Source organism: Littorina saxatilis, linkage group LG4 (assembly GCF_037325665.1).
Source record: "Littorina saxatilis isolate snail1 linkage group LG4, US_GU_Lsax_2.0, whole genome shotgun sequence".
Lineage (NCBI taxonomy): Eukaryota > Metazoa > Mollusca > Gastropoda > Littorinimorpha > Littorinidae > Littorina > Littorina saxatilis.
In genome coordinates, this window is record NC_090248.1 from 12,025,337 (window position 1) to 12,041,412 (window position 16,076).

General features: G+C 41.4%; 1 protein-coding gene across 1 annotated transcript in view; it reads right to left on the reverse strand.

Annotated features, from left to right (window-relative positions):
• Positions 1-260: 260 nt before the first annotated feature.
• LOC138963964 (uncharacterized) overlaps positions 261-16,076 on the reverse strand; it is a 149,776-nt gene continuing 133,960 nt past the window's right edge. The window contains exons 7-10 of the mRNA XM_070335824.1: positions 14,058-14,228; positions 12,502-12,657; positions 4,646-4,789; positions 261-4,109 (exon numbers count right to left, since the gene is read on the reverse strand). Coding sequence (XP_070191925.1) covers positions 3,099-4,109; positions 4,646-4,789; positions 12,502-12,657; positions 14,058-14,228 — 1,482 coding nt within the window. The 3' untranslated portion in view covers positions 261-3,098. The remainder of the gene's footprint in view (positions 4,110-4,645; positions 4,790-12,501; positions 12,658-14,057; positions 14,229-16,076) is intronic.

Genomic DNA, 16,076 nt, shown 5'->3' on the forward strand with positions numbered 1-16,076 from the left:
TTCTTGTTTGTCATTCTTATTCGACAGCACTCACGCACGCACATACACACACGCACATACCCACACCACAGAACTTATATTAGACAGAAGGGACAAGCGCCTCTTCGGTATGTTCCGGCAATTTCCGTAAGCGTTCGGGGCGCCATTTTGTGTACCCACACGCAATCACGCACGCACACACACACACACACGTACTCTCACAGCAGACATGTATACGTACGCACTCAACAACAGCCAGTAAAAGTATATACCACGCATCGAACTTTCTGATTTGATTTTAATGCTTTTTTAATTTTTTTTATCCGATATTTAAAATAAATCTACAACAAGATGACTGTGGGTGAGATAAACACAGTTGAAATCGGTACTCACCAACAGAAGGACAGCACACACAATAATGGAGGCTTCTTCGGGACAACACATACAAAATGAAAACAAAAAGCAAAAGTAAAAGAAGCACGAAACCAAAAAGGGGTTACAAGATGGAGGAAAACATAACGGGCTTTATGTTTCCCTCCATCTTGTAACCCCTCTTTGGTTTTGTGCTTCCTTTGCTTTCTAATTTCTTTTGTATTTGTTGTCCCGAAGAAGCCTCCATAGGCGAAAATGTGATTTTGTCTGTGCTGTTCTTGTGTGGGTGAGTACCGATTTGTTTTTTCAACGATATTTTGTTTAGATAATATTATGTTTGCTTGAATGACAGCCAAATTCATATTTTATTGAACGTGAAGTCAACAATACTGCACAAACACTTTCACTGAATTTTCTTAGCAGCGGCCTTTGAAGTACACAAAACGTAACATAAGAACACAATTTCCAAGGTAAAACTGTCTTTGTGTCATTGATGTTAGCAAAACTGACCGGCATTCTGAGTCCTACTGTCTCCACACAAATGATTCCAAACATATTGAACTACTATGTTATATGTTCACTTGGTCGATTTACTGATTAACAACACCGCAGAAAGTACACCGATAATCAAAGTTAATGAATGAAAATCAATTGCGGTTTGCCACACGTAAGCGCTAGTGATTATGTACAATTCTAAATAAAGCTTTTGATATGAGGGAAAGTATGTAGTTCCTGAAAGCTTCTGGTGGGTTCTCTTCCTCAAAGGATTATATATATGTTCGTATAAATACCATCATATACATATGTATACACTTAGGCCAAAAAAAATAAAAATTGTCTGTTTACGGTAACATAGGCAAAAAAAATAGCGTCGGTAGGTCGGGATTTTTTATTATTTTTTTTTCTCAAAAAAACCAACATATTTTTAAGTTATTTTGCCAAAAAAACAAAGACTTTTTATTTTTATTTTTTTTCAATTTTTTATTTTCTTATTTTTTTTCCCCAAATGCCAACAAAAAGTCTAGGGTCGCGCGAAAAAATAGGGTCGGTCGGGATACCGTAAACAGACTTTTATTTTTTTTTTGTGCCTTATGTACAATCTGAGATTGTTCACTGAAATCAATAGCTTATAATATGAAATAATCCAGCAAACCTTATCAATACATACATACTTGGTGTGCTCATTTCTTCAAATACTCTTCCAAAACCTTTACTCAAATCTTCCTTCAAAACAAGAATACATTTCAAACGTAACATAATGAATCTACCCCAGTTTTGACATAGGATTAGAGCATCCTTCTAGTTGGACACATATACAACGTCAACAGCCTGGCTGCTTTGTGTGCAGAGCAGTAATTTTCTGCTGAATTAATTTGTGACTCCTTTGGCAATCTGCAAAATCATTTTGAGCAAAACTTTTCTAATATGCACAGGAAACAGTCATGTGGGCTGTTAATTTCTGGTACGTGTTCAAGTGGATGGATTCTCATCTCAAATGTAAAAGACTAGAGAGATCTCAAATCGTGGACATACCAGTCTACATGGGAAAGAAGGTAGCTTCAACTTCCTACGAGTCGTAGCTACAACGTTTGGAACATTAATCCGGAATAAGACGAGAAAAATCCGCTTAACACACGTCTTTATACCAATTAACACTATAAAACATATATTACTATACGGAGTGGCGACTAAAATTCAACAGGTTTTATCATATAAACCAGTAAAAATCTGAATCATTACAAAGTATAAACTTGACAAACAATGTAGATACATGTATTGTACAGGCAGTCAAAACCGTTCACCCAAACTACCACTGACTAGATATGTCTGATTTATTACATGAATGTACATCGATAAAATCAAGCGGGGAATGTTACAGAATGAACTGTTCAAAAAGTAAAAATCTCAATTCAGGTAAATATGAAAGATTTCAAGTCAGTGAACACATGCCTTTTGATTTGTGTGTTGTAAGTTTACAAATCAACACTCATTGTTACTCCTTTGCGTTAAATGCATTAAAAACCACAGAGGGTATTTTACTCGTTGCAAACGAACACATCATCCATACAACAAAGCAAAACGCGATTAAACAAGACAACGTCAACAGAAATAGCAACAGCTACAAGAACAACTACACATGAAAGAAAGAGACATTTCACAGCATAACTACAACAACAGCTGTCATGTTACTTTTTTAGCTGAAGATACACCGTTATAATCAAGGCACATCTCCGGTGTCTAGACGATAATTGTCCAACGCCTTGGGCCCCAACACCAATAACAACCAACTTCTCATTAGTGTAACTCTTTTAGCTCATCATATAAAGGCATCCGTTCAAATCAAGGCACTTCGCAGAGCTCCTGAAAGTTCTCACCTAACATCTTAGGCTCCAACAACCATAACAACAAACGCAAGATCGACAAAAACAGCAACAACAACACAACAACTACAACAAGAAACCAATGTTGAAAGTTGTTCTTTCAGCAACACACACACACACACACACACAAAGCGTTCACAGTACGTCAACATAGTAGTTCTCAGACACAACCACAACCACACAAAAACAACAAAGAACAGTAACAACAACACAACAACTACAACAAGAAACCAATGTTGAAAGTTGTTCTTTCAGCAACACACACACACACACACACAAAGCGTACACAGTACGTCAACATAGTAGTTCTCAGACACAACCACAACCACACAAAAACAACAAAGAACAGTAGCGTTGCTTTCACGTTCATTCTTTCAGCTCATCATCATACACTGGCATGCGTTCAAAGTAAGGCACTTCGTTCAAGCCAACGCGGTAGTCCTCCAACAACTTGGGCCCCAAGACAATATTGTTCTTCAGCTTGTCGCTCCACACGCCCTTGGGAACGTAGATGTTTCTCTGCGTCACGCCCTCACACAGCACCGGGGCCACAAGCAGCGAGTCGCCCACCAGGAACTCGTCGTTCACGTGCAGCGCGTGCAGGTCGAGGTTACTGGGGTCCACCCACCAGACCGGGCGAAGGACTGGCAGACCGTTCTCCGCGTCCTGTTTGAGCTCGGGACTCTTGATGGCCTTGAGGACCAGGTCCGTGTGAAGCCTGCTGAGGTTCTGCGCCAGGCCGATGGTCTCCTCGTCGTAGATCCACGGAGGCACGGAGAACTTGTAGGCCGGGAAGAATGCCGCCATTTGCATCCAGCGCGTGAAGAGGTCACGTGACGGCTGTGAGCTGAGGAAGGACTGGCGGCCTTCGGGCACGCTGAACCCGTCCGCCAGAACGTAGGGGTAGCCGAGCAGGCCGAGGGTGAGGGCTTTCTCTATGGTGTTGACCAGGCACGACCTTCCGTCTCGGACTTGGATATCGGTGCGTACAGCCAAGAGAGCCGGTAAAGTCTGAGAGCCTGCGGTGTGCTCCACGACCAGCCGTGACGTGAAGGTGGCCATCATCTCCGTCAGCTGACGCCGCAGCTTGTGCAAGGTTATGCTCCCGTCGCTGAAAGTCGGCTTGTAGGGTAGCCAGCCCTCGTTTCCGTAGCTCACCCGCAGAGCTCTGGCGTCGGCTTCGCGGAAGAGCGTGGTCATGAGGGAATGGAACCAGGCGCGGGAGCTGGTTCGTGAGACGTCCAGCATGGCCACCGCGGCCCCGTTCTGCCAGTGGGTCAGCCCCGGCACGTGACCCCCGGCGTCTCTGACGAACAGCTGCTTGTCCACCCCGCTGTGGAAGTTGTCCAGCGAGCGGTAGTCGAAGTACGGGCTCACCTGCAAGTACAGGAAGGATAGAGAGAAAGTCAAGTGAAGTGCGTTGAAAAATAAGATAAGTGTTTTCAGTGACTCAGTGTAGGAATTAGAAAAAGAAATTGTAACAGCCTCTGCCGCTACTGCCACACACATACGCACACATACTCTCTCTCTCTCTCTCTCTCTCTCTCTCTCACACACACACACACACACACACACACACACACACACACACACACACACACCCACGCACACACACACACACGCAACAGAAGAGAGAGAAAGAAAAAGAAAACGAAAAAGAAATTGTAACAGCCTCCACCGCTACTGCCACACACACTCTCGCTCTCTCTCTCACACACACACACACGCGCGCGCACACACACAGACAAACACACGCAACAGGAGAGAGAGAGAGAGAGAGAGAGAGAGAGAGAGAGAGAGAGAGAGAGAGAGAGAGAGAGAGAGAGAGAGAGAGAGAGAGAGAGAGAGAGAGACATAGACCGAGAGACAGAGACGGAAGGCGAGAACCTAAAGTGGAACACATGCACTCATACCTCCAGAGCCAGGTCGCACGTGCCGTGCACACTGTCAGTCATGTTGGTCAGGTTGGAGAAGCGGGCGGGGTCAAAGGTCAGGTCACCGTGACTCCGCTGCCAGTCGCCGTCCAACACAAGCAGGCTGCAATTCAGCTTGTGCATCTGTGGGAGGTGTGAGAAGACACAAATGACAAGGGGACAGATAGATGTATGGATATATTTAGGATTATTCAGTCGGTGGGTACGTGCAATATTTTGTTAAATCTTGTTCAAGAAGATTTTTTTTTTATACACGATTTGAAGTAATCAGTGTTAAAAGACATGAGCTTTTCACAATTTAGAACCTTCCACACGTTTACTGTAATAGACCCAAAGGAAACTAGTTTTAAACACCGAGACCAACATGTCAACTGAGAAATGAAACAAACTTGAATCTTTCCCTTTAGGTTGAAGGCAGTTAAAACTGATCAAGAATCAACCAACCAAGCAGAAAGACACGTGCACACACAGAACTTGCATGAACGTGAAATAAGTCCAGAAAGAGCTGTGACAGCGCGCACAGATTTTGTATCTGTTGGAATAGAGGTGGCGAGAGGGGGATGATCGATTGTGAGACTTGGGAGAAATGATTGGGCTGGTGCCAAAAACGATTGCTTGAAAGTCGACAGGTGAACTATGAAGTCGCAGAAGTAGTGAGATGAAAATTGTAGAATGAGCACAGACGCAGAAACACTGACACGAGTCTTAGGAACAAGTACATGTAAGTAGACAACCGACAGGGCAAATGTTGTGAGGGTGAACAAAATATTGAACGAGGAAGTGAGGGAAATACACAGAAATAAACTTTATCAGGAGAACATACAGGCACACACACACACACGCACACACACACACGCACACGTACACACAAGCACACATTCTCACGCGCTAGCACACACAGACACGTACATACAGAACCCCCCATACAGAGAGAGAGAGAGAGAGAGAGAGAGAGAGAGAGAGAGAGAGAGAGAGAGAGAGAGAGAGAGAGAGAGAGAGAGAGAGAGAGAGAGAGAAGGCGAAGGCGAAGGCGAAGGCGAATTTTTATTGCATCAAACACAATGTGTATGTACAAGGGGGAGAAATAGTTAGCATGTGAACAAAGTGGACTTGACCGTCCGGAAGCAAGGCAACTTAAAATCAACACCTAGCACAAGAAGTAAAAACAGAGAAGAAAAAAAAATACAGTAAGATGAAGACAAGGATTTTGGGTTGTACGATCATACCGGTCTATTTCACAATTGATTTTCTCTTTGTCTAAACGCGTAGAACACATAATTTGACAATGCAATCAGTCGTAATTTGTTGTCAGTCTGTAAAATACACAACGATGAGTTGGAGAACTGGTCAAGGTCAAAACAAGCACCAATGTACTTTTGACGGATTGCATTGTAAGCTGGGCATTTAAACAGGAAGTGGTTTTCATTTTCTTCAGTTGATTTACAAAATGTACAATTTCTGGATTCAGCGCACTCGGGATTATAGCGCAGTTTATTTACCTTCAATGGTGTAATGCCCAGTCTGAACTTTGTGTACATTTTGCGTATGTACTGGTTTTCAATGACACCCAGATACTTTTCTTTTTCAAGTTCTCCTTTAAACATCCTGTATACATCAAATCTCACACTTGTATCGAGTTTACAGTGCCAGTTTTGCTCAAAGCAGTCTTGCAGACGTTGCTGAAATGTTCTAATAAACGCACATTCCCTACCTACAGACCCGTTCAACCACACATCTCCAAATCCATTCATGCAAAGGAGGCATTTAACTTGTGAGACCCAATTCTGTTTTCCCCTTTCAACTGCGTTTTTTAACATGATGTATGACATCTTTGCATATCTCGAATCCGGCATACAGTTAAGTCTCAACCAGTACTTTACGCTTCGGATATTTGCTAGGATTGACAAAGTGCATCTTCCAAGTTCCCCATACACCATCTGGTTTGGACTGTTTGACGAGATCCCGAGTAATCTTTTACAGGCATACATGTGAACCTTTTCAATCTGTGAACAGTCAAAACATCCCCATAGTTCTGAGCCATAGAGCAAGATGGGAGCAATTTGCGCATCAAATAATTTGAAAAATATGTCCATGTCGTGGCATCCTATATTCCATAAGACTTTAAAAATTTCAATGACACCTTGTTTGGCTCTGGTGATTGCGTCATTGAAAGAGAGATTCAAACGGGCTTGGGTTGTGAATGTCAGACCGAGATACTTGTAAGAGCTAGCACTTGATACTTGCGCGTTTCTGTAGAACCATTTCTCACTTTTGGCTAAATGACCACCGTTTCGAAAAACAACGACATTGGTTTTATTCATGTTTAGCCTTAACCCAAGACGCTTTGAAACGTTATGTAAGATGTTCAGTTGGTTTTGCAAACCCACTATGGACGATGATAGCAGTGCAATGTCGTCAGCGAACATCAAAAGAAACAGTTCGATCTCGCCGGGAAGCATTTGAATTCCGTGTCTGCCCTTACATATTATTTCCGAGGCAAGTTCGTTTATAAGAAACGAAAAAAGCGTTGGGCTCGCTAGACAGCCCTGCTTCAGGCCTTGTAGGCATTCAAAATAATCAGTATTGCCAGAGTTACATCGGACGCAAGAGAGAACAGATGAGTACATTGACCTAAGCATGTTAAACATTCTTCCTTTTACACCAATCTTTAATAAAACATTCCACAAAACATCCCTTTTAACGGTGTCAAACGCCTTTTGAAAGTCCACAAAAGCAACATATAACTTCTTTTTTAGTTGAAGCTGCTTGGTAACTGCTGCATAAAGAGTGAACATGTGGTCAATTGTGGAGTAACTTTTTCTAAAACCCGCCTGTGACTCAGAGAGAATGTTGTTTTCCTCAGCCCACGCTGTCAAACGGGCATTCATAATACTGGTATACAACTTGCTCACACAACTTAACAAAGAGACGCCTCTATAATTGTCAGGGTTCTCATCATCACCTTTCTTAAATATTGGTTGAATGATAGCCTTTGCCCAATCTGAAGGGTAGTCACCAGTCCTAAAAAGGTCGTTAAACAACGTCAAAAGATAGGGGACGATTGTGTCACCTGTGGTTTTTAAGAGATCATTTAAAACGCCATCTGGTCCCGCTGCTTTCCCTTTTTTTAAGCCACTTAAAGCAGTCCTCACTTCTTCTTCGGTAATATCACTGTTGAGAATGTCGCAGTCAAGTTCGTTTTCTTCTTCAGTGTCAGTATGGTCATGTTCTTGAACATGCCTTCTATCATCATCCTCGTTAAGTACTTTCTTAAAATGATCATACCATGCCTGATTGTCAATAGTTCCTGCGGGTTTACGTTTCCTCCTGAATTTCTTTATCTCCTTCCAAAATGCATGAGAGTCAGAAATATTCAACAGCAGGCTATTCACTCTATTTTGACAGAGAGAGAGAGAGAGAGAGAGAGAGAGACAGAGAGAGAGAGAGAGAGACAGAGAGAGAGAGAGAGACAGAGAGAGAGAGAGAGAGACAGAGAGAGAGAGAGAGAGAGAGAGAGAGAGAGAGAGAGAGAGAGAATATGAATGTATGCGAGTGTGAGTGTCTTTGTACATGCGTGCATGACACATCTTAGTTGTTTTCTTGAAATGTTCTTTTTAAGCGAACCGAGGAACTCTTATAATGGCCGCGAGAACTTCAATGCGTCATTACGCTACCACGAAACTGTCCTAGTCGATGTCTGATTGCAATGACAGTCTAATGAAGTGTCTCCAACCACTGAAGTGTCTTTAACGACGACAAGAATGATGGGTGTTTTTCTCTCTTAGTTACACCCGACTTGCATGCTCTTTTCACGGACGAAAGAATACTGGGACCGGGAAGGAAACACACAAACACGCGAGTACCAAGTGCAGCGAGGTAAAGCACAGACCGAAGCAAAAACTAAACAAGAAGAGCAAACGCTCGATCGACTATTCACAACACAATACAGATGTAAATAATTTGATGTAAAGAATAATCCTATAAAGTTTGAATCAAATCCGATGAATAGTTTCAGAGATATGATATTTCAATTTTTTTCCTTCAAGACATACCTGTGACCTTGAAAAAGGTCAAAGGTCACCAAAGCAGACGTCAAAGTGTAGAGGTCACTGGGAGTCACGTTCACATAAAATTTGAGCCCGGTCACTTTTATAGTTTCCGAGAAAAGCCCAACGTTAAGTTGTGTGTTGCCGAACAGAAAAGGCTAGTTATCTCCCTTGTTTTTCTGATAACGTTCGTAAAAGGCTACAGATGTAAATACTTTGATGTAAAGAATAATCCTACAAAGTTTCAATCACATCCGATGAACTTTGTCAAAGATATAAAATGTCTAATTTTTCCTTTGACGCTGACCTGTGACCTTGAAAAAGGTCAAAGGTCAACGAAACCATCGTTAAAGTGTAGAGGTCATTGGAGGTCACGACTAAACAAAATATGAGCCGGATCGCTTTGATAGTTTCCGAGAAAAGTCCAACGTTAAGGTGGTGTCTACGGACGGCCGGCCGGACGGCCGGCCGGACAGACTAACACTGACCGATTACATAGAGTCACTTTTTCTCAAGTGACTCAACAAGTCGCGTAAGGCGAAATTACTACATTTAGTCAAGCTGTGGAACTCACAGAATGAAATTGAACGTAGTCCGCCGCTAGTGCAAAAGGCAGTGAAAGTGACGAGCCTGTTTGGCGCGGTAGCGGTTGCGCTGTGCTTCATAGCACGCTTTACTGTACCTCTCTTCGTTTTAACTTTCTGAGCGTGTTTTTAATCCAAACATATCATATCTATATGTTTTTGGAATCAGGAACCGACAAGGAATAAGATGAAAGTGTTTTTAAATTGATTTCGAAAATTTAATTTTGATCATAATTTTTAATTTTTTTAATTTTCAGAGCTTGTTTTTAATCCAAATATAACATATTTATATGTTTTTGGAATCAGAAAATGATGAAGAATAAGATGAACGTAAATTTGGATCGTTTTATAAAACAAATATTTTTTTTACAATTTTCAGATTTTTAATGACCAAAGTCATTAATTAATTTTTAAGCCACCAAGCTGGAATGCAATACCGAAGTCTGGCCTTCGTCGAAGAATGCTTGGCCAAAATTTCAATCAATTTGATTGAAAATTGAGGGTGTGACAGTGCCGCCTCAACTTTTACAAAAAGCCGGATATGACGTCATCAAAGACATTTATCAAAAAAAATAAAAAAATATCTGGGGGTATCATACCCAGGAACTCTCATGTCAAATTTCATAAAGATCGCTCTACACACACACACAGACACACAGACACAGACACAGACACACACACACACATACACCACGACCCTCGTCTCGATTCCCCGTCTATGTTAAAACATTTAGTCAAAACTTGACTAAATGTAAAAAACATCACAGTGATGGACGCACTTAGGAGAGGGAGAGGGAGGGAGAGAGAGAGAGAGAGAGAGAGGGAGAGAGAGAGAGAGAGAGAGAGAGAGAGAGAGAGAGAGAGAGAGAGAGAGAGAGAGAGAGAGAGATATATGGAGGGACACACACACACACACACACAGATGTACACACACACAGATGTACACACACACAAAAAAACACGAAATCAAAAGCTTGTTTAACAGAATGACAACCCTTCAAAAATTTGAAGGACAACTTGGCCAAACAAAAAAATCAACAAATCTCTTAGTTTTGTTACACTTTTCCAAGTCTTATGAAACTACCTCGTCCAGCTTTCTGTGATTATCCTTTTACGTCGTATCCTCTCTCTTTCTGTCTACAGCTTTAGCGACATACATTGGCAGATAAGAGTTCCGTAAGACATTACATTCGCGCTCCCTTCACCGATTGGCAGACAGTGTATATGTCGACCTTGGATTACATAACTTCGTGCATTTGGATCCAACCAGAGCGAGCCATCGCGCGCTGACCTTTTTGTTTTTCCGCCGCCGCCACCAAAACGGTTGAGCTACATACAAACAAAGCGAAGTTCGTCTTTTAGGAAACCACGTTAAGATAATATAGGTTGTGGGAACACAGACAATGTATCTGGTATCCTGTGTGATTTACAATCCGATATAACTAAAAATAACCGCTAAAAAGAACACTCGTACCCATTTTGCTGTCGATCTGGTATCAGTCAAGCATAGGTATTCACTTACATCCTATCCTGAACATGTTCTTATCAACTAATATAATGGAATGGTTAGCATGAATGTAAGGTATTTGATATGTCCTGCGTTGGTATGCATGGTTTAACCATTTACATAGTTTAGATCTTGCTCAAATTTAAAACGAAAGCAACTTGTCAGAACTGTGAGGATACGAACCGCCGCAAATTCTGGACAGGAAATATAGTACCGTCACGTGTGACGTTAGAAAACTTAATACCGATCTTCCACGATCACTGACTCGGCTAAAAGTATAGTTCCAGTGCACACATTGTCCCTAAAATTCGCTAGGAAAGAGTAAGTTTAGTTGTTTTATTTGTATTTTCAGATGAATCAGTCGTCAGAGAATAATACTCAACTGACGGTTCAGAGTGAAGAAGATGTTAAAAAAAAAGCAGCGATGCAACAGAACGAATGGCCACGTGATCGATATACGATAAATACCCACCGACTTCAATATAAAGTCGTCTATCAGGACGCCCCAACATATCTTATACAACTCTTCAAATCATCTCCATCATATTATTGAAACACTCGAAATAACCTTGCCTTGCCAAGGCCCCGCATCGATTTGTTTAAAACTAGTTTTTCTTATTCCGGTGCGTTCCTTTGGAATTCACTACCTGTAAATATCAAGTCATGTCTGTCATTATCTTCTTTTAAAAGACAGCTCCGAAAGCACCTCTCTAACGACTAAGTCGGTGTACAATTTGTGCAAGCACACTTTAAAAACTTAAATTGTTGTTATACTTTTCCCCACATGATTGTGTTTTATTTGAGTTCTTTTTTTATTCTTCATACTTCTTCTTCGTTTCATGTGTGTATTATAGTAGGGACTAGCTGTAAGAAAGGACCATATTATGGACCTAATGCTATCATCCCTCGGGAATAAAGTGTTCGAGTTCGAGCTCTCTCACAGACACACACTCTCTCTCCCTCTCTCTCTCTCTCTCTCTTTCTTTCTCTCTCTCTCTCTCTCTCTCTCTCTCTCTCTCTCTCTCTCTCTCTCTCTCCCTCTCTCTCTCTCTCTCTCTTGGGAGATGAGGAGAGCCGTGTCTCTGTCCTCTGAAGTGCCAGACTCGTGGCTTGTTAGTGCAGAGCCCGTTATTCATAACGTGAACTGTATTCCCTTTTAGACTGACTCGTCTCGTTTAAGTGCAGCTTGGCCTACTTTCTGTATTCATTTTCTTCCCTTCACCCTTTTCCTCCAACCGTGGTGGCACATCCAGGCCAAGGTCATTCTATCAGAAATGCAGGTGGCTCAGTACACACACACACACACACACACTCTCTCTCTCTCTCTCTCTCTCTCTCTCTCTCTCTCTCTCTCTCTCAGCCTGTGTCTAAAACCTCTGTCCTTATGCATTAAAGATCGGCCAGTCTCTTTCTCACTCTACCTCTTTACATGCAGCCAGCTAGTGATCCGTTTCGCATCCGTTTCAACATCTAAGATTACATTTTTTTTTTTAAACCCAAACAAAAACCCCATCAAACACGGTGCATTATGTCACTTCATCAAGGAGAATCAATTTTAAAGGAGGGGGGGGGGGGGGGGGACCGCGATGAGTATTACGACTCTTGTGGCTGCTAGCTTAATTCCCACTGGGAAAGAGCAACCCAAATTACCTAGCAATGGTATTTGCACAACAAAGTATGACATGAAATCAAATCTACCTTGAGTCTGCTGATGATGGCCTTGACCTCCTCCTGGTCATAGTCGGTCTTGCGCGTGATGCCGCTGACTGACCACTGGGGGGCGCTGAACATGTCCAAGCTGGGGACACCTTGGTCCTTCATACCTCGTAGCATGGACTTCATCACCAGGTGAGTCTGAAAGAGGACCAACTTGTGAGCACGGCGATCTTCAAAGTGAGCGTGAAATGGCACACCTATATAATACAAAAGCCTAGTTCAGACTTCGGAAAAATCGGAGAGAATGTATCAGAGGCAAGAGTCTTAAAATAGAGTGACATTTACACAGGTTATGAACAGAATATCTGAAAAAGCAAGGTCTCAAAAATGCGTGAGTGAATGTGTGTGTGTGTGTGTGTGTGTGTGTGTGTGTGTGTGTGTGTGTGTGTGTGTGTGTGTGTGTGAGTGTGTGTTAATGTGTGTGTGTGTGTGTGTGAATGTGTGTGTGTGTGTGTGTGTGAATGTGTGTGTGTGTGTGTGTGTGTGTGAATGTGTGTGTGTGAATGTGTGTGTGTGTGTGTGTATGTGAGTGTGTGCTTGTGTATGTATGTATGTATGTATGTATGTATGTATGTATGTATGTATGTATGTATGTATGTATGTACGTATGTATGTATGTATGTGTGTGTGTGTGTGTGTATGTGAGTGTGTGCTTGTGTATGTATGTTGTATGTGTGTGTGTGTGTGTGTGTGTGTGTGTGTGTGCAGCTAGTGTGTGTGTGTGTGTATGTGTGTGTGCAGCTAGCGTGTGTGTGTGTGTGTGTGTGTGTGAGTGTATGCAAGTTAATAACGGACGACGCTAAACAAACAGAAATCGCAACATCAGATTTCCTTGCCGATCGAAAAGAAAGAAAAGAAACATTGATTACTACCGTAAGCAGAATGATGTTGGTTGGTTGTTGTTTGAATGTTCCTTCAACCTATTTGGCAATGGAGGGCCGATTCCAAATTGTTCCATTTCTCAGTTTGCATGGGGGTTTCCATGTTTGAACCTACAGTTGAGTCTGTGAATAACGACCCCCCCAAAGGACCGGCAAAAAAGGGTCGTTATAGACAGGGGGTCACTATTAAAAGGGGAATTATATGGGGGAAAATCTCGTAATCTATTGGGTAGGTGGTTGTTCTCGAAAGATGGCAGGTTCGACTAGGTTTATACATTTAGGTCTATCACAGTAAAATGAAGAAAGATCTACCGTAAGCGGGTCAGGGCCAGGGGCGGGTCACATCCTTTTTCAAGGGGGGGGGGGGGGGGGGGCGCTCCAAACTGCTTATTTTGAAAATTTTGATGAATCAAGGAAAATGGAGCAATCTGGTGCAATCTGAGCATCAGTTTTTCTTTATTTTCAAATTTTGTATATATGTTTTTAGGCTGGGGGGGGGGGGGGGGGGGGGGAAAGGGTTCCGGAAACCCCCGAAACCCACCCCCCCCCCCCCCTGGATCCGCCCCTGAAAGCCGTTGCACAGCGTATAGTTCATGACTGGCAGAGCATTCGAGTGTGTTTGCATTTAGGTTTGTCACAGTAAAATGAAGGTTTTACCGTAAGTGGATCAGGACCGTTGCACAGAGTGTAGTTCATGATTGGTAGAGCATTGCGGCCAGTCTGTCCATACAGTGGACCCGTGTAGTTGGACACCACACACATGTAGTTGGGCTTGGTCGTGTTCCAGCGAAGAGTCAACGGGTTGTCTGCATTCAGCAGCAGCCCCACCTGAACGAAATAAAGACAATTTGTGTCATTGTTTTGAATGTAACAGATGTGCTCATTGCTGTGCGAGACAAAGATGCTCTAACACAAGACATGTATAAGTACCCTAATAATTTAATTATGATTGGAAAAATGAGTATGAGTAAATTCAGATATAGAACCCCGATAGAAATTATGTATATATTTTCCAGGGAACTGTTATAAAATCAAAAACATATTTTTTTTTAAAAAAGCACAGCCCATGGTCATTTTGATGGTTTAAACCTGATCTTGATTACTTATATATTTTCCAGGAAACTGTTATAAAATCAAAAACATAAATTTTTTTAAAAAAGCACAGCCCATGGTCATTTTGATGGTTTAAACCTGATCTTGATTTGATGAGTAACGAGAGACGACTGTAATAGTTACTAAGGCTGTATGGCAGACTCAAGGTTGAAACAAGTCGCGTAAGGCGAAAATACAATATTTAGTCAAGTAGCTGTCGAACTCACAGAATGAAACTGAACGCAATGTCATTTTTCAGCAAGACCGTATACTCGTAGCATCGTCAGTCCACCGCTCATGGCAAAGGCAGTGAAATTGACAAGAAGAGCGGGGTAGTAGTTGCGCTAAGAAGGATAGCACGCTTTTCTGTACCTCTCTTTGTTTTAATTTTCTGAGCGTGTTTTTAATCCAAACATATCATATCTATATGTTTTTGGAATCAGGAACCGACAAGGAATAAGATGAAAGTGTTTTTAAATTGATTTGGACAATTTAATTTTGATAATAATTTTTATATATTTAATTTTCAGAGCTTGTTTTTAATCCGAATATAACATATTTATATGTTTTTGGAATCAGCAAATGATGGAGAATAAGATAAACGTAAATTTGGATCGTTTTATAAATTTTTATTTTTTTTTTACAATTTTCAGATTTTTAATGACCAAAGTCATTAATTAATTTTTAAGCCACCAAGCTGAAATGCAATACCGAAGTCCGGGCTTCGTCGAAGATTACTTGACCAAAATTTCAACCAATTTGGTTGAAAAATGAGGGCGTGACAGTGCCGCCTCAACTTTCACGAAAAGCCGGATATGACGTCATCAAAGACATTTATCAAAAAAATGAAAAAAAACGTTCGGGGATTTCATACCCAGGAACTCTCATGTCAAATTTCATAAAGATCGGTCCAGTAGTTTAGTCTGAATCGCTCTACACACACACACACACACACACAGACACACAGACACACGCACATACACCACGACCCTCGTTTCGATTCCCCCTCGATGTTAAAATATTTAGTCAAAACTTGACTAAATATAAACAAGTCGCGTAAGGCGAAAATACAATATTTAGTCAAGTAGCTGTCGAACTCACAGAATGAAACTGAACGCAATGCCATTTTTCAGCAAGACCGTATACTCGTAGCATCGTCAGTCCACCGCTCATGGCAAAGGCAGTGAAATTGACAAGAAGAGCGGGGTAGTAGTTGCGCTAAGAAGGATAGCACGCTTTTCTGTACCTCTCTTTGTTTTAACTTTCTGAGCGTGTTTTTAATCCAAACATATCATATCTATATGTTTTTGGAATCAGGAACCGACAAGGAATAAGATGAAAGTGTTTTTAAATTGATTTGGACAATTTAATTTTGATAATAATTTTTATATATTTAATTTTCAGAGCTTGTTTTTAATCCGAATATAACATATTTATATGTTTTTGGAATCAGCAAATGATGGAGAATAAGATAAACGTAAATTTGGATCGTTTATACATTTTTATTTTTTTTTTACAATTTTCAGATTTTTAATGACCAAAGTCATTACTAATTTTTAAGCCACCAAGCTGAAATGCAATACC